At 36.9% G+C, this 25,631-nt stretch overlaps 1 protein-coding gene across 9 annotated transcripts in view; it reads left to right on the plus strand.

Moving 5' to 3' along the window:
• Nucleotides 1-25,631, plus strand: part of Prp40 (pre-mRNA processing factor 40) — a 114,214-nt gene that overhangs the window by 70,053 nt on the left and 18,530 nt on the right. For 8 of the 9 annotated variants that reach the window (XM_070089367.1, XM_070089365.1, XM_053782812.2 and 5 more), the window contains 3 exons: nt 1,490-1,600; nt 2,854-2,994; nt 3,971-4,068. In XM_070089367.1, the coding sequence (XP_069945468.1) occupies nt 1,490-1,600; nt 2,854-2,994; nt 3,971-4,068 (350 nt within the window). Of the gene's footprint in view, nt 1-1,489; nt 1,601-2,853; nt 2,995-3,970; nt 4,069-10,812; nt 11,531-25,631 lie in introns of those variants that run through there. The other variant, XM_053782818.2, reaches the window with a different exon arrangement.

Raw genomic sequence — 25,631 nt, forward strand, 5'->3', positions numbered from 1 at the left:
ACCCCGCCTCGGTGGGATACGGCCGGTGTGTTGAAAGAAATAAAGAGTATAGAAGAAGTAAATGTTTTCAAATACATGTATTTGGGAGCTGATGTGTCAGTGGATGGATGTATGAAGGATGAGGTTAACCATAGAACTGATGAAGGAAAAAAGGTGAGTGGTGCATTGAGGTGTATGTGGAGACTAAAAACATTGTCTATGGAGGCATAGAAGGGAATGTATGAAAGTATAGTAGTACCAACACTCTTATATGGGTGTGAAACTTGGGTTGTAAATGCTGCAGCGAGGAGGCAGTGGAGATGTCCTGTCTAAGTGCGATGTGTGGTGTAAATATTATGCAGAGAATTCGGAGTGTGGAAATTAGGAGCAGGTGTGGAGTTAATAAAAGTATTAGTCAGATGGCTGAAGAGGGGTTGTTGAGGTGGTTTGGTCATTTAGAGAGAATGGATCAAAGTAGAATGACATGGAGAGCGTATAAATTTGTAGGGAAAGGAAGGCGGGGTAGGGGTTGTCCTTGAAAAGGTTTGGAGGGAGGGGATAAAGGAGGTTTTGTGGGTGAGGGGCTTGGACTTCCAGCAAGCATGCTTGAGCGTGTTAGATAGGAGTGAATGGAGACAAATGGTATTTGGGATCTGACGAGCTGTTGGAGTGTGAGCGGGGTAATATTTAATGAGGGGATTCAGGGAAACCGGTTATTTTTATATAGCCAGACTTGAGTACTGGAAATGGGAAGTACAATGCCTGCACTTAAGGGGGGGGTTTGGGATATTGGCAGTTTGGGGGAATATGTTGTGTATCTTTATACGTATATGCTTCTAAACTGTTGTGTTCTGGGCACCTCTGCAAAAGCAGTGATTATGTATGAGTGAGGCAAAAGTGTTGAATGATGATGAAAGTATTTTCTTTTTGGGGATTTTCTTTCTTTTTGGGTCACCCTGCCTCTGTGGGAGACGGCCAGCTTGTTAAAAAAGAAATGCATAATTACCTAAAATATACATAGTTACCTGAGATATACATGATTACCTAAAATTATAATTGAAACTATGTATACATTATTACCTAAAAAAATTAAAAACAAAAACTATAAATTGCTGGAATCATGACAGTGTTGCTGTCACGGGGTCATTTTCATATTCAACGTTTCATATATCAGTAATTTCAATTTTATTTTTATTTTTTTTGGTCTAATTCTAACCAGAGATATAAACATTTTAAAATGGTAATAAAAAAATAATTCAAAATTTTTCAAAATTCTGCCATACCACCAGTACTTATTTTTGCCATGTCTGCCACAATTTAAGGATTAAAGCTGAATAGTATGTACAAATGAAATATCTTTGATGCTTATTAATACATTTGATCCACATCAAGCCAGATTTGCTAACCCTAGCACTTCTTATTAGAGCTTGAACAAATTCCACATCATGCCTTACCTCCTTATCTGCCTTGCTTTCAGATTATTTTATCCCTTTTTTATTGTGTGCTTTAGGAATATCAGCAACACCTGGAAGAGGCATGTGGCCACCACCACTCTCGCAACAAAAAGAAAAGCAAGAAGAAAGATAGGAAAAAGTCTCGATCACGTTCTCACTCGTATACGGTAATGATATAATCATTTATTGTGTATCTCTATGTGTATTAATTATTCTTTCATATCCAGTTTTGTCACTGTTTAAATTATTTTTGTCTGTTGTGGGGTTTTTGAATGACAGTTAATATGGAACTATCCATACCCCCGGCCGGGATTGAACCCGCGGTCATAGAGTCTCAAAACTCCAGCCTGTCGCGTTAGCCACTAGACCAGCTAGCCACAATAAGATTCATCCAACTAGGTATATTTCTACACCATAGGAAGGTTAGCACAGGCACCACTGTGACCACAAATGCAAGTTTTTACAGATGAATCTCCAGCTAGCGTGGCCGTGACGAACTCTAGCTCAAGTCCCTTCACTGCCGTCAACATGACTCAAGAAATCGTAATGACACGATTGCAAACAAACCATACCCCCGGCCGGGATTGAACCCGCGGTCATAGTCTCAAAACTCCAGCCCGTCGCGTTAGCCACTAGACCAGCTAGCCACAGTAAGATTCATCCAACTAGGTATATTTCTACACCATAGGAAGGTTAGCACAGGCAGAAATATACATGTACCTAGTTGGATGAATCTTATTGTGGCTAGCTGGTCTAGTGGCTAACTCGACGGGCTGGATTTTTGAGACTCTATGACCGCGGGTTCAATCCCGGCCGGGGGTATGGTTTGTTTGCAATCGTGTCATTACGATATCTTGAGTCAAGTTAATATGGAACTATTTTTGTTAATTTTTTTATCAAGTTGGTTATGTAATACAGTGGACCCCCGCCTTACGATATTATTTCATTCCAGAAGTCTGTTCGGGTGCTGTTATAGACCGAATTTTTTCCCATAAGGAATATTGTGAATTAGATTAGTCCGTTTCAGACCCCCAAAAATACACGTACAAAAGCTCTTACAAAAATACACTTACATAATTGGTCGAGTTGGGAGCTGATTGTAAGGCGGGGGTCCACTGTATTCTTGCCATTGGTTGCGAAGGTAGAAGAACCCTCAAAACCAGTCACTGGTTTGTTTGTATTCCTCATTTTCATAATAAAGAGCTTTATTAATGTGTAAGGTTAGGCACTATATTCATTGATGCAGTCTTGCATAAGTTGAAAACAAATATACCATAGTAAATGGAATTAGGAGTCAACATCCACCTCATTCCTTATGGGAAAACTACAGGTAATACATGTACATTATTGGTACAGTAATACTTTTTTATCTCATTAAATTTAGAGTTCATTAAGTTGATATAATAATCACTACCTACAGTCTGACAGTGATGATGGTCATCACAAGCGCAGGTCACGACGTTCCCGCTCCCGCTCTAGAAGCTATTCTGATGATACTGACGATGATCGACGCAAGTCACGTAAAAAGAAAAGCAAGAAAAAGAAGGGCCGAAGTCGTTCGGTAAATAATTAGTGTACAGATTTTGCTTGGAAATTTTTGTTTTAAATTATAGTATACATTGATGATGATACATAATTTTATTTAAGAAATTTGTATGAATGGGTTTGAGGATGGAAAATTTTTGGTTAATTCTGTAGTAGCATTATGCCCATAATTTATGCAGGATTTGTGTTTTGGGCATGTTTCATTACTAGAAATGAATGTTCATTGATAAGTAGAGTATTATTTAGAAAAATAATAATAATTCTTTCAGTGTGCAGTTGAATCCTTTTATCTTGATCCTTGGTAAGTGAAAAATTTGGTATCCTGAATTGAACACTTCAAAATGGATGTTGTACTTAGTCAGATCCATAATAAGAGTAAAAATAATGATTTATGATTAAAAAAAATTGCAGACAATGTTTACTGATGGTCACAATGGATACTTTACAACAAATGCAAATCCCCCATGCTTTAAAAGTTGAAATTTATAAGAAATTAGTGAATTCCACTAATTCTGCTATCCTAAACTATTTTCAAATCTATTAAATAGCATATATCACAATGGCTGGAAGAGGAAATACTATATCTATTGTTTGCCAACTGCAAACGACACTAGGCAATAATCTAAATGGATACCAATTTCCACATAGTCTCTCTCGTAATCCATTTAAATTGAATAAATGATCTGTATCTAAATAGTTCGAATATCAAATTCTCTGTCCACTGATAGCTTACCCTATGTTACACTAAAGCACTGCATATCATACCTTAAACTGCACATTATAGTAATTACACATTCCTGTGATTTCTACAATGACATGCATACCACAGTTATAATTCTACAATAGCTCTGTGACTGATAAGAAATACAGTAAAGAACAAAAATGAGTGAGAATGCAAGAATAATACCCTGGAACAAACTGCTAAGTAGTTTTATTGAGTGAGTACTTAGGTTGTTTGTGTTAAGGAATGTAAACAAAATTTTTTCCTACAGCGATCTGTCAGCAGTGAAGATTCCTACAGATCAAGGCGCTCTAGTAAGAAAAAGAAGCATCGATCTCGCTCTCGTTCTCGCTCCAGATCACGTGGCGGGTGAGTCTTAAGAAATTTCAAAGTTTAGATCACTAAACTACAAAAACTTTCCTTATTCAAACCCTACATTAACTTTGGCTTTTAACATTTTTTCTTTTATAAGTTTCTTAAAAATAATATATTCTGAAACTTGCTTTCTTTTCTCCTAAACTTCTAGAGTAGAAGTAGTGAGGATCAGGTGATCATTGAACAGTATTGGGTAGACAAGCAAGGAATGAAGATCTTTAGAGAAGCTTTGTAATTGTGCTACGAACATTAACTATGATAAATGATGAGTTAGTAATGAGGTAACTTTTTGTTTGAGAACCGACATGAGGATGATCACTAAGTATGCTTGTGGAGTGAAAGTTTTCTATTAAAGAAGGGGAAAGAAAATTAAATATCCTGAAAGAATTTTAATGTGCATTGTATGTTAGCAGTATTGGAAATCTTTGAGGGGAAGAAATAATGAATGGGACAGTTCAGATGGACAATGTGGCTCACCAAAGAAATGTTATTTATTTAATATGCCAGTTTGAGTTAAAAATATTTATGTATAATTTTGGTACAGTACAGTACTTGGTTTTATAAGTCACAGTTGTGACAAGAATAAACTATTCTGTAAAGATGCTAGAATAATTACAGGATAAAAATATTGTGTGTATTGTAATAATAAAGTAAGAAGCTATGATCAACAAATACATACTGAACATAAGTTACAAGGATTTCATTAAGGCAGATATCTATATAGTATATAATTTTTGGCCTTTGTTACAGTTTGAACTCAAGATATTTTCAGTGAAAATTTATCTTACAATGGCAAATTTTTGGTATCTGTTATGCAAACAAAACTACTAGGCAGAATGTCATACATGAATTACACAATACATCCCCCCCCACACACACACACACACTTCTCTGGGTTTACTTTTCCAGGTCTATTCTTGTGATCTTTTCCTTATGTATACTGGTGATTTCATTTATGAGGTCATTTATTACACATATATTGTCATTGCTTTGTTTATAGCAGCAAGATCAGAGTGCGGAATTCTTCAGCAAATGGTTTGAGAACAGTGGTCAGGCTTTAGGCACTTGAACAGAGGAAACAAGGAAGTAGCAAAAGTGCATAGTGAAGTGTGCTCTGAATGTAGAAAACAGTATTAACAATAATGAAGAGCAGAAATTAAAGTGATATACCATATATGAAATTCCATAAAAATGAAATTGGTGCAGTAGTGTTTGTATAAGTTTAGTACAGTAGTGCTTGTATAAGTTACAGAAATTTTGGTAGAGATAAGAAGGCATAAGAATACTAAAAGTGACAAGTGGTAAAACAAGCAGATGACAAAATGAATATAAGAAAATTTGATAAAAAAAATTCATTATTTTATGAACTTAAAAATTTCTTTAATGCAGTGCATTTATTACCAAGTAATTTCAGGGTAGACATTTCCAAAATAAAATAAGTGTGTATGAAACAGTCAAATCAGTTGAATGTAAGTACTAAATCTCTGTGGAACAGTATAATAAGAACTTTCTTTAATTAAGTTTATGTACACAAAAGTTTAAAGCAAAAAAAATTTTCACTAACAGTCAGTTAATTTGCTTGCAGGAAAAAACCTCTCATGCAGCTCCACATGAACTGATTAAAATGCAATTGCTTACTTGATATCTTTTCTATAGATTTTTCTTTCTGAAAAAATTTTTTATTTGCTTTCATTTCCAAAAATAATAAATATAATCGGAAGAGACAGTATAGAGCTGTCATAATGGTAAGGGCAGGAGGCTTTATAGGGTCATCATGATGGGAAGAAAGGGAGACAGTATAGGGACATCCTGATGAAGGAAGACAAGGAAGTGGTATAGGAGCATTGAAGTGGCAAAAAGCAATGGAGACAGTATAGGATTGCCATGATGGAGGAAGGGTCAACAGTACTGGACTGTCATAATCGAGGAAAGGAGGTAGGGAGTATAGATCTGTCATAACAGGAAAATGGAGGGAGACAGTATAGACCATCATATGCAAATGAATTATAAAATACACAGCATTTGTGCAGATACCTTTTACCCAACACTTGAATCTTGAATTTTTCCAGTAGGTCTGGAGTTTTTTCATATTTGTACAGCAATTTTTGCCTGTTGGCTAACACATGGGGTATCTAATTTTACTGCTAGGTGAGCAGTTTGCCAAAATGTTTCTCCAGGTTAAGAACAAAATCTGGGATGTTCTAATTGTAACTTCAATAATCTCACCAGTGAGGAGGTGGTATAGGACTACCAAGACATTGTAATGGTATGGGCAGAGAGTATGATATTAATGGGGAAGTGGGGAAAAAGTGTAACACAATCATGAAGGAAAGATGGTGTAGGGAAAACTTAAGTTTTGGTGGTTTTCTTATGTGAATATTTTCAGAAGTAATCCTGATTATCAGTGTAACTAAAATCAGTAGTTTGTACTTTGTGTGTCTGCCTGAGTGTGGATATGATGACTTGTTGAGGTGGGAAGTACAAAGTATAGATGAAGCTACATAATAGGAAAAAAAAGTTGGGACAGGTATTAGGAAGAAAGTGAATTAGCATTGTAGTAATACTTCAGAGAGATGATGGGTAAATATACGAATGAGTAGGATGTCACAGGAAAGGGATATGTGGAAGTGTGCTAAGACTTTGGCATGTGGAAGTTTTTGTGTGGTTCACATCAAATATAGATAGTAAAATGATCATTCACTTTCCCCTTTTGCTTAATGCCTAAACCAAGGAGTGAGACATTGCTTGATAGAATGGTATGATTTTCAGCTTAAATATTATTTTCTTTACTTTGAAATCAGAATCCTCACAGAAAATTAACACTAAAGTTTTAACTTAATTTTTTGTATTCTTTCCTGGGAAGGTAGCTGTTGTTGGCCATGTTATTTATTCCCTTGAGCTGCTAGAAGACACTATTTCTTGAATAAATAAAATATTTCCTAGATATTCCCTTAGTTCAACAGTTGTGGTACAGTTTTAGTTACTTTTCAAGACTGGAGTGCTTTGGTAACCATAGAAATGCTACCATAGGGAAAGTGATAAGACTATCGGCTCAGTAACCATGGAAACACTACAGTGCAGAAAGTAATGAGACTGGATGGTCTTGGTAACCATGAAAACACTGCCATGGATACAGTAATAAGATTAGATGGCATCAATAACCATGGAAGCACTACCCTGAATGTAATAAAACTGGATGGTCTCAGTAACCATGGAAAAATTACCATGGGGAAATTGAAAGGGTTCACCCTATCCCCATTGATGGTTTCTTTACCAGCATTAAGACTTCAGGACCAGTTGATAGTCCACCTCATTTTCCCATATAGCCTTTTAATAAAGGCATTTCATATTTTGTCCTTGTTTACTCTTACTAGTACCTATTTTGCTCTTTTGTGCTTCTTCCCTTCTTTTCTACTTGTATGTGGGCTTAATGGCAGCTCTGTCTCCCCACATTCTTGTTTCTCAGTACTGTATATATTTTAGTGTCATTTGCTTCGCTTTTATGATAGTTAACCAGCATGTAGAATTTTTTTGCAGAATATGTCAGGTGCTCCTTTACTTGTCTTTAAACGTGTTAAGGCACTTGAAATATCCAAGACCATGAAGTTTTCAGAGGGAAATACACATCAGATACAATATTATATATAGACAGATAATTTCTTTGATTTTTTTCCTATTGACTGGATGAAGGTAGTAGTATTTAGGGAGCTCTTTAAATACTATATTTCAGTCAAATAACAGATACCCTTGATATTTTGATATTTAATTACATGTAGGAATGTGTAAAAAAAAAAAAAAGCCTAATTATCCTAATAAATTTCTTGCTCATGTTGGTCTACTACATTTCCTCAAGCTCATTATTGCCCTATTCCTATTTTTTAAATAATGTTATCCCTTGATTGAGTGTGTGTCTTTCTTTTTTTCTCTTTCCCACATGTATTCTTTTCTGATACTGTCCTCAGTGTTTCTACACACATTGTTGGCTAGGAGACCTGTGGTACTCCTTTGCAACTCTACATCTCTGCTGGATTACTTTTCTGCTTCAAATGCTCAGGATTCTGGCACCTCCAACAAGAATAATCCTTAATTCAGTAAAACCAAAGGAGTGACATGCTTATCTTGATATTTAAGGCATTTAATGAAAGAGAGAGTACTCTCTGTGAGACCTGCTCATCTTTATCCTTCATCTTTTATTTTGTTGGCTGTCTGTTTTTTGGCGTTTAGGAAGCGAATATGATGAATAGCTCGGAAAAAATATCACTAACCATCATTGAGATGTGATGTCAGTGCTTCAGAGTCTTGTAATCTTTGTGAGCCAAGAGCACTGTGATTACCAGGAAGAGATGCCAATTTAACCCTTTCGCTGTTGGTCTTGGAGTATTATGACTTGCAAGCCAGTGTCGGTCCTGTAATATTACAGCAAAATTCTAGCGGCTTCAAATCTTGCGAGAGAAAACCGGTAGGCCTACATATGAGAAAATGGGTCTAAGTAGTCAGTATGCCCAGTATAAAAAAAATCCTGCAGCATGCAGTGCATAATGAGAAAAAAAAGAACTCCAACCGTGTTTTTTATTTAAAACACCGAATTTGCAGTTATTTTTGTATGGTATTTATGGTTGTACGTATTCTCGTTTTCTTGGTCTCATTTGATAGAATGGAATATATATTACAGAAATAGAGATGATTTTGAATGGTTTATGGTCTAAAAGTGCCTTGAAATTGAGCTCAAAGTAGCAAAAATGTTTGATTTTTGCCAATGTTCAAGAGTAAACAAATCACATCATGTGTCCAATACATGTTGACTGGCGAGTCTAATATGCTTTCACAAATGTGCTGATATTATTTATACCATTTTTACAATAATGCAGTAGTCTACATAACAGTAAATCTTCTATTTTTCAAGTGAATAAAAATTCAAAATGGAAAGCAAGCGTAATATAAGAGGGGCCTGGAGACATGACTAATGAACAAAGAAAATGTTATTTTAGTGTTGAGTGTGTTTGTTTTGTTAATTCTGGACCCTGTTTTGAAATTGGCCTTGAATTGTGTATGAAATTGGCCAAATTACCCAATTCTGATCACTTTATATGGTAGTTGAAATAGGTAAATGGGTGGTTTCTTGTACTCAATCGATATGACAAATGGAGTTCTAGTGAAATAGCTATGAGTTTAGTTGACTGGAACAATGGAATTGGCCAAGAAAAGGGCTCAAAGTGGGCGAAATTGCCAATGCATAAATATCGCTGAGACCAATAACTTCATGAGAGCGTAATTTCATGAGTTTTCCATCAGATTTCGTACTTTTGGTGTCATTAAAATCGGGGGAAAGATTTTCTATCGTTTCATAAGATTTTTTTTTTTTTTTTTTTTGACACTGAGAGCAAGTTTGTGAGCAGGGGTCTCGATAGTGAAAGGGTTAAAATTATTAAGGCCAGCTAAAGTTTCACAAAAGTACAGTACTAGGATTGAATATTGCTGAGTAATGCAAATCTAAATTTTTTTTTTTTATTTATTTTTTTTGGTTAGCTGTATGGCAATATAGTCAGATGTGACTAGCAGGGAAACAAATGTACATTAACTCATTCACTGATAGTTATTTGACAGAACCACCTGCCCAAATGTTTCCCAAATGTTTATGTCATGAGAAGGCTACTGGGTCATAAAATTTTCTTAGTAAATCAATATCTGATCATATATACTTGTTTGAGTCGCATATGCAATAAATAATATGAGGTAGTCTTATGTTGCTCTGGTAGATTTTGAAATACCATGCTACAAACATTATTCCATTTAGGATAATTAAACAACACACACAATGTCATATGAAATGAAACAGTGGATAAAATATCTATAAAACTTGAAACTTCTCAGAGCTGCTGTATGGCTTTGTTAAGCAAATGTGTTTTGCAACTTGCACACCAGCAGTCTACAATGTTTGCTAAAATCAAGTTAAGAAATGTATCTTGTCATTATGATAGTCTGGTAGAATGATAATGAATTTCAAGTTGAATCAATTCGTATGCCATGGTAAATACCTAGTTAAAATTAAGTTGATGCAACATTTACCTGAAGCACTGTCCCATCACATTATTCCTCAGCTTTCTTACATGTTGTAAGGTTAAAATTAAGATGTCAGTCAGGAGATCTTACAGTCAGATTGATGAGGCTGAATAAGGTTAAGCTTCCATTGGAAGTACAGTACTGTAGTGTTATAGTTCTCCAGATAGTTCTGTTTATAGGAAATTTAGTGGCATTCTTGACTCTTGTTTAATTAATCTGGTTATGTTTGTCATCAGTTTTCCCATGTCATTTGAACAGCCTTCAGGTCATGGAATGTAGGCATAGTTATATTGGTGGATTTACATTGAAAGATGAAACAAGTTGTTTTGTGTGCATTTTTACTTAAATATAAAAAATTAGTTTATTATTGTACAATTTAAATGCACAAAGATGTCAAGAAGACACTTTTGAACACTACTGAGTTTTAGAGGTAGAATTTTCTGTTAACATTGATCTTTCTCTCTCCGCTTGATTTTGTATTTCTTGTTTCTGGTTAAAGTAGGTTTAATTCTTTTTTCTTAGACCAGAATATTCGATTAAGAGTGACATGCAAAAGACAGATCGTAGTCAGTGTAGGCTTTTAAAATCCATTATTGTTTAGTGATAAATCATTTCGATTTTTATTGCGTTACTATTGTTCTTAGGGCTAGTTACTTGTCCTTGCTTTCTTCCAAGCAGGAGAAAAGCCAAAAGCTGATAACATTCGGTGGGCTGTACCACACGGTGCGGTCTTCCATTTGGACGTCATCATGGAGATGTGATAACCAAGACGTAACACCACCAGGTCTATACACAAACATGAATCCACCCCCCTCTGCCTGGCGACATGATGTCATGTGGTGTCCTCGGGGAGGATATCTAAGTTTGCCTCCATGGCAACTTTGTCGTTGTCACCTGTCTTTGAATGCTAATATAATGATAACATATTGATATGCCTATTACAAGTTAAATGTTTTGCGAAAAATCAGTATTTGTTTTATATTGGGCGATGGAACAAGACTTGATGTTGTCAAGAAATGATCGTTTTAAAAAAAAAAAAAAAGGCATACTTAGGAATTTGCTGAATACTTAAATGTACATATGACATGGGTTAACTCATTACTTCGTTAGTCCATTATAACCCCGCTGAACTGATGTAGTGGTGCCACCGATACTTTCCATCACTCTGTGAAGCTAGTGACACTTTTCTTATTCTTTGATTTGCGTTTGCAATATGTACAAGTGATAAAATAATTCTTTTGCGTGTTTATGATGTTCCTTTAATAGTCAGTATTACCCTAAGTGTTTCCAACATGCTGATTTGATGGATGTGCCCTAGCAGTACATTGTGCCCTTGTACATATGATGTAAATGGACTGTATTTTCAATTTAAATAGAATAAATAGTTTTACACATGGCAGCCACTATATTTAACCTACTACAGTATGTACTTTCATCATTTGTGTATAATAGACTATATTAAGGACCTATATCTTCAGCTTTTCACATAATGTCTCACTCCTTTAAAGTGAAGGTATCTGGATACTTAATGTTCCTAGCTGTATAATATGATCAGCAGTGAAAAGCATGTTTAATAAAAAAGTGGACAGTGGGGATGAATGATTTTGGTATTTGACAATACAAAGTATTTGGTAAAATGGGATGGTTATCAGCAAGGTGTATATGGAAGAATGCATGCAGGTGGTAATGATAAATGGAATAGAGAACGTGGAAGTATTTTACAGTGACTATTATGTTTTTGCAATCTCTTGTAGTTTTGAGGTTATCTTATTCAACTTGCCAGCATAATGTGCTTGCTGTGATTACTATGTGGAATGTAACATTGAGTGAATGGAAAGTATCTCCATCATCAGATGTTAACTATTGTAGGTCATATTTGGAAGTATAGTCTGTACAGTCGACAAGTTGTTTGGTGTTTCTGGGGTATTTCTTAACACTATTACATAATACATAAACTCTGGGTATTGTTTTTATCTTAGCAATATCTTTTACAACTTTGCAAATGTTCTTGTTTGGGTGACTTCATAGCAAGCCACCCTCTGTTTTGCAGCAAAAGTACATTTAAAAATACTAAATTGGTAGTACGTTGTCTGCAAGATTAGGGTCATAACGAGGAATTCATTAGTAGGGTCGTTGAGTTTGGTGTTTTGTTAATGAGTAGATATGTAGTTAGATATTGGTATTAAGGTTTGAGTACAAAATATAGATTGTTTTACATAGAAAATCATGTTCACTTTTTTTTAAATATGTAAATAATTTATAATATGGAATTGGCAAGAAATTCAGGCTTCAATCCTAAAAAGTATTCATTCTGTGATTACTGTGACTAATTTTAAGTCTCAGCGTCTAACTGCTGAGGTTGTTTATACCAAATATGAGTTTATCCTCATCTTTTGATTTTTATACCAATATATTATATTAAGGTATATCTGCCAGTAATTGGAAAGAGTATAGTGGTGGTAATGTTTTAGTAACAGTGTGATGCATAGTTTTAAAATGTCACACAAGGAGGAGGAGGAGGAGGAGGAGGAGAGGTTGAATACATTGGAACTATATTGTTTGAGATGATTATTTAATGTGAATATTATACAGAGAATAAAAAATTAGAAAATAGTGGGGTAGTATGAAAGGAATAATTCAGAGGTTGAAAGAAGGGTGTTGCATCAACAACCTGTTTTGTGTTTGTTAATGTATATAAAACAAAAGAATGAATGATGGTGAAAGTGTTTCTTTCTTTTTTGGGTTACCTTGCCTCAGTGGGAGATGGCTGACATGTTAAAAAAACAAGTGAGGTATCTTTCTTGTTGACATTTTAAAGCAGAATGCAATGTGAAAGGCCACATGAGAATAAGCATATTGCATCATCCATGTGTGTATATATAGATGTGCAGTCTTACCCATATGCCTTGTGGGCTCTATCATACCTGCTCTTAAAGCTGTGTATGGAGTCTGCCTGAAATACTAACATCCTTGTGGCTCATCTGTGTCATTAACCTCTAGCTGTGCCCCCAGGTACTTTTTTTCCCCACCTCTCAAATTGCCTATCTCTGTTTATCTTATCAATTCTTCAGAGTATCTTATGTCATTATTATTCTTTCCTGACTTTTCTATCCTCCACTGTCCTTAGACTCAATTCCAGTAGTCTCTTCTCGAAACTCGTACCCCTTAGTTCTGGAACTAGTCCCATTGCATACCTCTGCACTCTCTTCAGTTTCTTAACATGCTTGCTCAGGTGTGGGTTCCATGCTGGTGCTGTGTACTCTAAGATAGCCCAACATAAGTTGTGTAAAGGACACACAATAACTCTTCGTTGAGGCTACTCATAAATTTTCCAGACAAGCATTGGCTGCAGAGGTTATTCAGTTAATGTGAGCCTCTGGTGATATGCTTGGCATTATGCTAACCTCCCCCCCTCTCTCTTTGAGTGAATATATATGTGAATATTTTTTAACATACCTGTCATCTCCCACCAAGACAGGGTGACCTGAAAAAGAAGAAATGCTTTCAGAAAGGTTTTTTTTTACATTTAGTAATTTATCCAGGAGAAGGGGTTACTAGCTCCTTGCTCCCATCATTTTAATAGCCTTTTATGACAAATGGCTTATGGAAGAAGGATTCTCTTTCCACTTCCCCTTCGAAAATGAATATATGTGGGAGATGGCCATCATATTGAAAAAAAAATATTAATCTTCTTTCAACAAACTGGCTGCATCCCACCGAAGTGGTCTCCCAAGGTGGTCTCCTGTTGTGGTGGGATATATTCACGTATGTATATAATATATGTACATGCATATGTGAACATACATATCTGTATGTACATTAGAAGATATATCTTTCTTCTTTCAACACACCGGCCGTATCCCGCTGAGGCAGGGTGGCCCAAACGGAAAAACGAAAGTTTCTCCTTTTACATTTAGTAATATATATAGAAGAGGTTACTAGCCCCTTGCTCCCGGCATTTTAGTCACCTCTTACAACACGCATGGCTTACGGAGGAAGAATTCTGTTCCACTTCCCCATGGAGATAAGAAATAAACAAGAATAAGAACTAGAAAGAAAATAGAAGAAAACCCAGAGGGGTGTGTATGTATGTGCTTGTACATGTATGTGTAGTGTAACCTAAGTGTAAGTAGAAGTAGCAAGACATACATGAAATCTTGCATGTTCATGAGACAGGAAAAAGGACACCAGCAATCCTACCATCATGTAAAACAATTACAGGCTTTCGTTTTACACTCACTTGGCAGGGCGGTAGTATCTCCCTGGGCGGTTGCTGTCTACCAACCTACTACCTATTAGAAGATAAATGTCCATCAGAAATGAAGTATAGAAAACCCAAACATCATCGCATTCTTCTTACTCTATATAGAAGGAGTTCTTGGAAAAATGTTGGTAGACTTTCCATCATCTTTAACCTCTCATCACTTCAACTCAGACTCCCTAAGTGAGGCACTCAGTTTAAGGCTAAAATTCTCCACTGGCATCCGGAAACCGGAAAAGCATGTTGAGTTTGCTACTCTCAACCACAAATACAGGAACTGAATTTGCTAAAGGATTCATCCTGGGAATCCTCACCATAGCCCTCCAAGAAACATCTACACCTATGCTTCACAAATGTTTTTATTGCCTTAGAAGACTTTGGTAAAAGCCTCTAGATTAGAGTCATCATGGCTATCAAAGGTGATGTCTGACACACACTAATGGATTCACTTAGTGACCACAACATCTATGAAACCTTGCCCTAAACACCTTGGAAAGATAAAGGTTTTCTGACCAAAACCCTTAGAGTACTATCTTGCTTCATCCAAGCCAAAAATTTGTTATTGCCTACCTGTCTACCCTCAACCTGCACACGTTTATGAGCTTTCAAAATTTCAAGAACCAAGTATTCCTCTATTTCTTATCATATCAACGATCATAACTGCCCAAAGCAGTCTTGATGAAGTTTTGACTAGAAAAAATCTTAACCAACATTTTAGGTACATAACCATAGCCACTCTCAGCATTGTCACTTTGGAGATCCTATTTTTTAACTCAGTAATGTCAACTTCAAAAATAAGAAACTGACAAACTTGGACATCATCTCCGTCTTCACACAGGTCCCCATAGATCAAGTTATCACCTTCCTGCCCAGCCATGTCGTCACCAATTTTCATTTCCCGCTGCCTGTTCAAGACTCCATTGATTTTGAGATTTGTGTTCGGTCTGTTTTCCTGCAAGTCAGAACTCTAAAGTCTAAAATTTGGTATGGTCATGGGCTCACCATGACCATACCAAATATTTATCTTGAGCACTTAGAATCAGCTTTTGTGGAATCATTGCCTGACATATTACTTTGATGTGTTAATGCCATCAAGCTTGTAGTACCAAGATGCTTTAACTGCATTAACTTCATGGATCATCTCGTCCAGATCGAGTCTTCAATCCAGTTTACTCTTGAGGTAAACAAAGAGGATATCTTCCCTTTTTAGATGTACGTACTTTTTACCAAGGTAGGTGAGCACTTAAAATGCGCCATGTACAGAAAATCTACCAATAGAGAAGATCTAGCAGACTTTTATTCTCACCATGTTCTCAAAGCTAAGGGAGAAACTATCGTCGTCTTCCTTTGTGCAAAAAGAAACTGCATTGAAAAATTTATGCTCTTCGAGCCAGAATATACAGAGAAAACCTTTGCTAGCCCTAAATTTCAGCCTAATATCTTTTTCTGCAAATGCAAGAATCTACATAAATACAACAGTGTCACGGCAAATATGATCTACTGTCCTGAGCAGGTTCAACATGGATGTAGCAGTGGTCATCATCAAGACCATCAAAGATATTACCAAAATTCTTAGTCGTAATACATTACCAAGAATGCAGGGGTCTACAGTGTACCATGTGGCAGATGTGATAAGGTTTACCTAAGGGGAAATTCTTTGAGATTTGCCTACACACCTGCAAGATTAACAGTAGTAATGCATGTGTAGTGCACTCTTAACTAGTATTACATTTTATGGCATATGACAAAGCTGCACTTATTTCCCAAGAAAATGTAACAAATATGTGCAGATGTCTTGAATTTATTTCATTGACAGGGAAGTATTAAACTCGTAGGGGTAAATACGGCACATTTGGAAAGGGATTCAGTCAGATTTAATCCCAGAAGCAGTAGGTATATATTGTCGAAACAGACAGTATACAATACACAAATAACCCGCACATAGAAGAGAGGAGCTTACAACGACGTTTTGGTCTGACTTGGACCATTTACAAAGTCACACAGACTTTGTAAATGGTCCAAGTCAGACCAAAACATCGTCGTAAGCTCCTCTCTTCTATGTGCGGGTTATTTGTGTATTGCTCCAGTCACGGTATTGTGCCTTTTTTTGTTATAGACAGTATACACTGTGAGCAACTCTTAGCTACTTTACACAACTATCTGCATAGTCATGCAAAATACCCAGAACTCACCACATGCAGGTGGCTGCTCTTCAGGTTCCATAGATGTCATTAAGCCTTACTATTAAATGCACCAACACTACAGTATTTAACAAAATGGGGATGTACACCTTGGCCATTCACTTCACTCACGTCTTCCTAAATAACCACAGTGAACCTAGCATGAGCCAGTAGGCCTGCTGCAGGGCTTCTCTGTTTTCTAATTCTTTCTGCTTGTTGTGTATACCATCCTGCTAAACTATTGTGATTATTTTTTTTTTTTATTGTTCATGATCACCCTCAGATCCTCAGTATCTGATTTCCTTAAAGTTTCAGGGTAATCTTTGTTTTGTTTTAACTTAATATTTTTTTTTTTTTTCATTTTCCCATTTCCCATTCCCATTACTGTTGTATAATTTTCTTTATTAAATTCTACCATCCATTTTAGGCTCTATTTTTTTTTTAAGATTTCTTTATTTGAAATTTTTGCATCTGCAGATACAGTGGACCCCCGGTTAACGATATTTTTTCACTCCAGAAGTATGTTCAGGTGCCAGTACTGATCGAATTTGTTCCCATAAGGAATATTGTGAAGTAGATTAGTCCATTTCAGACCCTCAAACATACACGTACAAACGCACTTACATAAATACACTTACATAATTGGTTGCATTCGGAGGTGATCGTTATGCGGGGGTCCACTGTATATGTATACAGTCACTTTCACTCAATTTTTTTTACCACCTTGGCAATTTCATATTAAAGTAAGGTTACCTTAAGTTTGCCTTATGTTATATATTCCTATATTTTTTTTTTTAAATTCAGATTTTGAACTCTCTTGAGGAACTCTGTCAGTAGCATTTTTATAAATCCAAATACATACTGTATATGTAGTCTGCTCATCCACATTTTTCAAATTTTTGTACAGTATATTTGTTTCTGACTTGTTTAATTTTTTTTGATCTGGATTTTAGGCTGGTATGTTTCTGTTTTGATTCTTAGTTTTCTATTTTTATCTTAGTTTCTAGCTCCTGTTAAAGGAAATAATGAAAATTAATTCCTCTGTAGAGTCCCAGGCTCATATGGTAACCACTGTACTAATGTCTGTATCATAGAATCAATACCCATTAAACACTAGGTTCCTGCTATGTTGTGGAAGGATCATCATGACCAGATTTTCCATAACAATTGGATTTGATTATCATAGTAAACTGTCTTACAATTACTGTACAATACAGTACTCCTATTGACTCCAAACTACACAATAACATGCTTTTGGAATTCAAATTGGTGTCCCGATGTCCCTTTCCCACACATACACTCACTGTACCAGTAACGACGTTAAGCAGAATCGCTAGTGAAGCGGTACCAGTGCCAGAATATTGCAAAACCAAAGCAACATTTGATCAAAATATGCCTCCAGACTTACTCTGGAGTTGTGAAGCTAGAGGTATGAGGAAAGAATGCACAAGCTAGATCTCTTGTCCCTGGATTAAAGCAGAACAAGAGATGATGTGATCACAGCATACATAATAATGTATTTTATAGGCAAGGTATAACAAAAAACAGACTCTTCACCAGGAAAAAATACAGAGCAAAGAGAGTGATGGAAACTACACTCAGCTAAGTCAGAAGCCAGGAAACATTTCTTCAGTGTAACAGTAGTTAAGAAGTGATATGAGCTAGACAGTAATGCAGTAGATGCTTACTCCTATCATGGGTTTAAACATAAATACAGTAAGACTTAACTCAGTAAGATGAACTTCATGAGGCAGGTCCAAGAGCTACTGTACATCCGGCACTTCTCTCCCAGCCTCTGAGAGTGCCTCTATTCTAGATACATGTACTATATTTTTACCTAGTCTCATCACCATGCTTTTTCATGCATTCACTTTCTCCATAATTTATGCACTTTTACAAACTCCACCAACCTCTTCAGATTTTCTTCCAAATCTCCCAACATCTTTGTTGTATCTCCAAGCACCATCTGTGACAACTCTGAAACTGCAGCTCTATCAACCATTATAACCCAGTTTAAAAGCACATTAAATAAACATAGCAATATTAGACATCTTTGTTTAAGTCCCACTCTTACTGGAAATCATTCCAATTTTCTGTGCTCTCTAATCTGTGTTGTTATCCTTCTAATAAGCCTTTTCAATTTTAAACACCTTGCCACCAATTCAGTACATTTGCACCTTGCCTCATTGCTCTTGAGCCAACATGTCATACTCTTTGTTCAAATCCACAAATCAAAAAACAGCTCTCTCTTTACTAAAGTTCCAATTACAATTCTGCCATACACATTTCCTAGTGCAGCATGATTAAGAGATTTTTTTTGTATCTCTTCGGCATTTCCCACCAAGGTAGGGTACTCAAAAGAAAATTCACTTTTCATTCAATAGCTGTCTTGCCAGAGGTTTACAGACATCATAATTCATATAACTCTCCAAACTGCAATCAGGCATGACTATAATAATCTAAACAAAAGAACTTCTCCAAGCTTTCAGAGTGAATCAAGATGTACTTCCCATCTCTAGACCTGAAGTCCACTGTTCTCTTTCCCTCTGTACAAAGAAACTACACATACTCTTTGCCAATCTTTGGGTATCTTCCTTTCTCTCATTCACAAGCATTACATGAGTATTGTATAGCTAATCAGTGGCTACAGAAAATGGAAGAGTAATGCACTTTTAAACCCAGTTGTACATGCAGCATTTCTAGGAAGCTTGTTAAAAGAAAATACAGTATGTATATGAATATAAGTTAATGGAAAATTGGCAGTTGTAAATTATAATACTACTATAAAAACCCCTTTAAGGGAGGTTCCTGAATATTGGTGAGGGGGGCTCTTGATCTAAGGAATTAAACCTATCTTGGATCAAACCTGAATGCCTCCCTGTACCACCCACGGTGCTGTATGGCTTTGTGGGTTTAGTGCTCCTCCCATGAATTTTTTTATTTTAACTGGCTGTCTCCCACTAAAGCAGGGTGACCCATAAAAAGAAAGAAAGAATGAGTTTTCATTTTACATTTAGTAATTTATACAGGAGAAGGGTTTACTAGCTCCTTGCTCCTGGCATTTTAGTTGAATCTAATTACATGCATGGCTTATGGAGGAAGGATTCTTTTTCACTTCCATGGAGATGTAAGGAAATAAATAAGAACAAAAAACTATTATAAAGACAAAGGGGACAAAAGAGAGTGAAAAAATTATAGGTAAATAAGTCTGTTGAGTATACCTGGTAAAGTGTATGGTAGAGTTATTATTGAAAGAATCAAGAGTAAGATGGAGAGTAGGATAGCAGATGAACAAGGAGGCTTTAGGAAAGGTAAGGGGTGTGTAGACCAAGTGTTTACAGTGAAACATATAGGTGAACTGTATGTAGATAAGGATAAAGAGGTTTTTGTGGCATTTATGGATTTAGAAAAGGCATATGACAGGGTGGATAGGGGGGCAGTGTGGCAGATGTTGCAAGTGTATGGAATAGGAGGTAGGTTACTGAAAGCAGTGAAGAGTTTTTACGAGGATAGTGAGGCTCAGGTTAGAGTATGTAGGAAAAAGGAAAATATTTCCTAGTAAAAGTGGGCCTTAGACAAGTATGTGTGTTGTTACCATGGTTGTTCATTATATTTATAGATGGGGTTGTAAGAGAAGTGAAATGCTCGGGTGTTGGCAAGAGGTGTGGGGTTAAAAGATAAAGAATCTAACTCGAAGTGGGAGTTGTCACAGTTGCTCTTTGCTGATGACACTATGCTTTTGGGAGATTCTGAAGAGAAGTTTCAGAAGTTGGTGGATGAATTTGGTAGGGTATGTAAAAGAAGAAAATTAAAAGTGAATATAGGAAAGAGTAAGGTGATGATGATTATATTATTATTAACATATCAGTCATTTCCCACCAAGGCAGGGTGGCCTGAAAAAGAAAAACTTTCATCATCACTCACTCCATCACTGTCTTGCCAGAGGCATGCGTACACTACAGTTATAAAACTGCAACATGAGCACCCCTCCTTCAGAGTGCCAGCACTGTACTTCCCATCTCCAGGAATCAAGTCTGGCCTTCTGGTTTCCCTGAATCCCTTCATAAATGTTACCTTGCTTACTCTTTAGCAACACGTCAAGTCCTAAAAACCATTTGTCTCCATTAGCTCCTATCTAACACGCTCACGCATGCTTGCTGGAAATCCAAGCGCCTCACACACAAAACCTCCTTTACCCCCTCCTTCCAACCTTTCCTAGGCCAACCGCTACCCTGCCTTTCCTCCACTACAGATTTATACACTCGAAGTCATTCTAATTCGTTCCAACTTCTCTACATGTCCAAACCATCTCAATAACCCCTCCTCAGCCCTCTGGATAATAGTTTTGGTAATCCCACACCTCCTCCTGATCTCCAAAACTACAGATTTTCTGCATTATATTCACACTACACGTTGCCCTCAGACATGACATCTCCACTGCCTCCAGCCTTCTCCTTGTTGGAACATTCACAACCCATGCCTTACATCCATATGAGAGTATGGGTATAACTATATTCTCATACATTCCCCGCTTTGCTTTCATGGATAAAGTTCTGTCTCCACAGACTCCTCAGTGCACCACTCACCTTTTTCCTTGTTAATTCTACGATTCACTTCATCCTTCATAGACCCATCTGCTGACACATTCACCTCCTCCGTACTCTATCCCTCCAATCTGATATCCAATCTTCCGTTACCTAATTTTTTTGTTATCCTCATCACTTTACTCTTTCCTGTATTCACTTTTAATTTTCTTCTTTTACATACCTTACCAAATTCATCAACCAACCTCTGCAACTTCTCTTCAGAATCCCCCAAAAGCACAGTATCATCAGCAAAGAGCAACTGTGACAACTCCTACTTTCTATTAGATTCTTTATCTTTTAACCCCACACCTCTTGCCAACACCTAAGCATTCACTTCTCTTACAACTCCTTCTATAAATTATATTGAACAACCATGGTGACATCACACATCTCTGTCTAAGGCCTACTTTTACTGGGAAATAATCTCCCTCTCGCCTACATACTCTAACCTGAGCCTCATTATCCTCGTAAAAACTTTTCTCCACTTAAAATAACCTACCTCCTGTTCCATACACTTGCAATGTCTGCCACATTGCCCTCCTATCCACCCTATCATATGCCTTTTCCAAATCCATAAATGCCACACATACCTCTTTACCCTTACGTAAATACTCTTCACTTATGTTTCACTGTAAACACTTGGTCTACACACCCCCTACCCTTCCTAAAGCCTCCTTGTTCATCTGCTATCCTGCTCTCCATCTTACTCTTAATTCTTTCAGTAATAACTCTACCATACACTTTACCAGGTATACTCAACAGACTTCTTTCTTCTTTCAACAAACCGGCCGTATCCCACCAAGGCAGGGTGGCCCAAAAAGAAAAACTAAAGTTTCTCTTTTCAAATTTAGTAATTTATACAGGAGGAGGGGTTACTAGCCCCTTGCTCCTGGCATTTTAGTCGCTTCTTACAACACGCATGGCTTACGGAGGAAGAATTCTGTTCCACTTCCCCATGGAGATAAGAGGAAATAAACAAGAACAAGAACTAGAAAGAAAATAGAAAACCCAGAGGGGTGTGTGTATATATGCTTGTACATGTATGTGTAGTGTAACCTAAGTGTAAGTAGAAGTAGCAAGACGTACCTGAAATCTTGCATGTTTATGAGACAAAAAAGACACCAACAATCCTACCATCATGTAAAACAGTTACAGGCTTTCGTTTTACAATCACTTGGCAGGACGGTAGCACCTCCCTGGGCGGTTGCTGTCTACCAACCTACTACCTAGAACTCAACAGACTTATTTTCCTATAATTTTTGCACTCTCTTTTGTCCCCTCTGCCTTTATACAAAGGAACTATGCATGTTCTCTGCCAATCCTTAGGTACCTTACTCTCTTCCATACATTTATTAAATAAAAACACTAACCAATGATGACAACAAAAAAAATATGGTAATGAAAGATTGGATGTCAGATTGGAGGGAGAGAGTATGGAGGAGGTGAATGTATTTAGATATTTAGTAGTGGACGTGTCAGCGGATGGGTCTATGAAAGATGAGGTGAATCATAGAATTGATGAGGGGAAAAAGGTGAGTTGTGCACTTAGGAGTCTGTGGAGACAAAGAACTTTGTCCATGGAAGCAAAGGGGAGAACGTATGAGAGTATAGTTATACCAACACTTATATGGGCGTGAAGGATGGGTGGTGAATGTTGCAACAAGGAGAAGGATGGAGACAGTGGAGATGTCATGTCTTGAGGACAATGTGTGGTGTAAATATAATGCAGAGAATTTGTAGTTTGGAAATTAGGAGGAGGTACGGGATTACTAAAACTGTTATCCAGAGGGGTTGTTGAGGTGGTTTGGACATGTAGAGAGGATGTAACAAAATAGAATGGCTTTGAGAGTGTGTGAATCTGTAGTGGAGGGAAGGCGGGGTATGGGTCAGCCTAGGAAAGGCTGGACGGTGGGGTTAAAGGAGGTTTTGTGTGAGAGGGGCTTGGACTTCCAGCAAGCATGTGTGAGTGTGTTAGATAAGAAAAATGGAGGGAAATGGATTTTAGAACTTGATGTACTGTTGGAATGTGAGCTAGGTAACATTTTTGAAGGGATTCAGGGAAACTGGCAGGCCAGACTTGAGTCCTGGAGATGGTAAGTACAGTGCCTGCACTATGAAGGAGGAGTGTTAATGTTACAGTTTTATAACTGCAGTGTAAGTGCACCTCGGGCAAGACAGTGATGGAGTGAATGGTGGTGAAAGTTTCCCTTTTTCGGGCCACCCTGCCTTGGGAGATGGCTGATGTGTTAATAAATAATAAATAAAAAGGGGGTATTAACCCTTTCAGGGTCCAAGGCCCAAATCTGAAGTGGTGCCCCAGTGTCCAAGAATTTTCCAAAAAAAAATTTTGTTATTTTTTCTTATGAAATGGTAGAGAATCTTTTTGCGAAGGTAATAAAACAAAAAGTACGAAATTTGATGGAAAATTGACGAAATTATGCTCTCGCGAATTTTGATGTGTCAGCGATATTTACGAATCGGCGATTTTGCCGACTTTGACTTCCATTTTAGGCCAATTACATCATTCCAGTCGACCAAATTCTTAGCTATTTTACTAGTATTACTTCTATTCTATCGATTGAGCACAAGAAATCGCCAAGTCAACTGTTTCAACTACAAAATAAAGTGATCGGAAATTGGTAATTTGGCCAATTTAACACAAAGTTCAAAATATTCCAATTTCAAAATAGCATCCAGAATAAACAATGTAGGCATTCCTGGCACTAAACTAACATTTCCTTGGTTCATTAGTTACGTTTTGAGGCTTTACAAATAAATCCCATTTTTATTTTTTATTTACATAATGAATTTTTATTCACACCGAAAAATAGAAGATTTACTGTTATGCAATATTGTAATAATTGTATAAATATCATCACCACATTTGTGAATGTGTATTAGATCCACCAGCTGGCGTGTATTAGACGTGTGAGGTCGTTTGTTTACTCTTGAACATCGACAAAAATTTAACATTTCCGCTACTTTGAGCTCAGTTTCAAGCCATTTCCGGTGCTAAAACCAATCAAAATCATCTCTATTTCTGTAATATGTCTTCCATTCTATCAAATGAGACCAAGAAATTGCAAATACAACTATAAAAAACATACGAAAAAACACTGCAAAGTTGCTGTTTTAATCGAAAATCTTGGTTTCAGTTTTTTCTCTCATTATACACAGTGTGCTGCAGGATTTGTTTTATGTGGTGCACACATACCACATAGATGTATTCTCTCATATCTAGGCCCAAGTGTACCACTCACAGTTTATCAGAGTGAGCTGAGCTCATGACGTAGATCTACGGTTTGGACACTAAACGCAAAGCCGTAGATCTACGGGACGGACCCTGAAAGGGTTAAGAAAATAGAAAACTCAGATGGATGTGTATACATATACATGTATATGCATGAGTAGTGTGACCTAAATTTAGGTAGAAGTAGCAAGCTGTACATATTGTCTTGTGTGTTTGTGAGACAGGAAGTAAAGACACCAACAATCCTACCATCGTGTAAAACAATCACAGGTTTCTGTTTCACACTTGTTTGACAGGTGGTTGCTGTCTGTCAACCTACTACCTATAAAAGAACATTTTTTTTTTTTTTTTTTTTTTTTTTTTTTAAACAAGTCGGCCGTCTCCCACCGAGGCAGGGTGACCCAAAAAAGAAAGAAAATCCCCAAAAAGAAAATACTTTCATCATCATTCAACACTTTCACCACACTCGCACATTATCACTGTTTTTGCAGAGGTGCTCAGAATACAACAGTCTAGAAGCATAAACATATAAAGATACACAACATATCCCTCCAAACTGCCAATATCCCAAACCCCTCCTTTAAAGTGCAGGCATTGTACTTCCCATTTCCAGGACTCAAGTCCGACTATATGAAAATAACCGGTTTCCCTGAATCCCTTCACTAAATATTACCCTGCTCACACTCCAACAGATCGTCAGGTCCCAAGTACCATTCGTCTCCATTCACTCCTATCTAACACGCTCACGCACGCTTGCTGGAAGTCCAAGCCCCTTACCCACAAAACCTCCTTTACCCCCTCTCTCCAACCCTTTCGAGGACGACCCCTACCCCGCCTTCCTTCCCCTATAGATTTATATGCTTTCCATGTCATTCTACTGTGATCCATTCTCTCTAAATGACCAAACCACCTCAACAACCCCTCTTAGATTAAAAGAACATTATTATTAATAATAATTGTTAATGATTTGCTGATATACTATATAAATAAAATAGTAATGATATTAGTAGATTAGAGGTAGTAGGTTGGTAGACAGCAACCGCCCAGGGAGGTACTACCGTCCTGCCAAGTGAGTGTAAAGTGGAAACCTGTAATTGTTTTACATGATGGTAGGATTGCTGGTGTCTTTTTTCTGTCTCATAAACATGCAAGATTTCAGGTACGTCTTGCTACTACTACTACTTACACTTAGGTCACACTACACATACATGTACAAGCGT

The sequence above is a fragment of the Cherax quadricarinatus genome, chromosome 28, assembly GCF_038502225.1.
Source record: "Cherax quadricarinatus isolate ZL_2023a chromosome 28, ASM3850222v1, whole genome shotgun sequence".
Lineage (NCBI taxonomy): Eukaryota > Metazoa > Arthropoda > Malacostraca > Decapoda > Parastacidae > Cherax > Cherax quadricarinatus.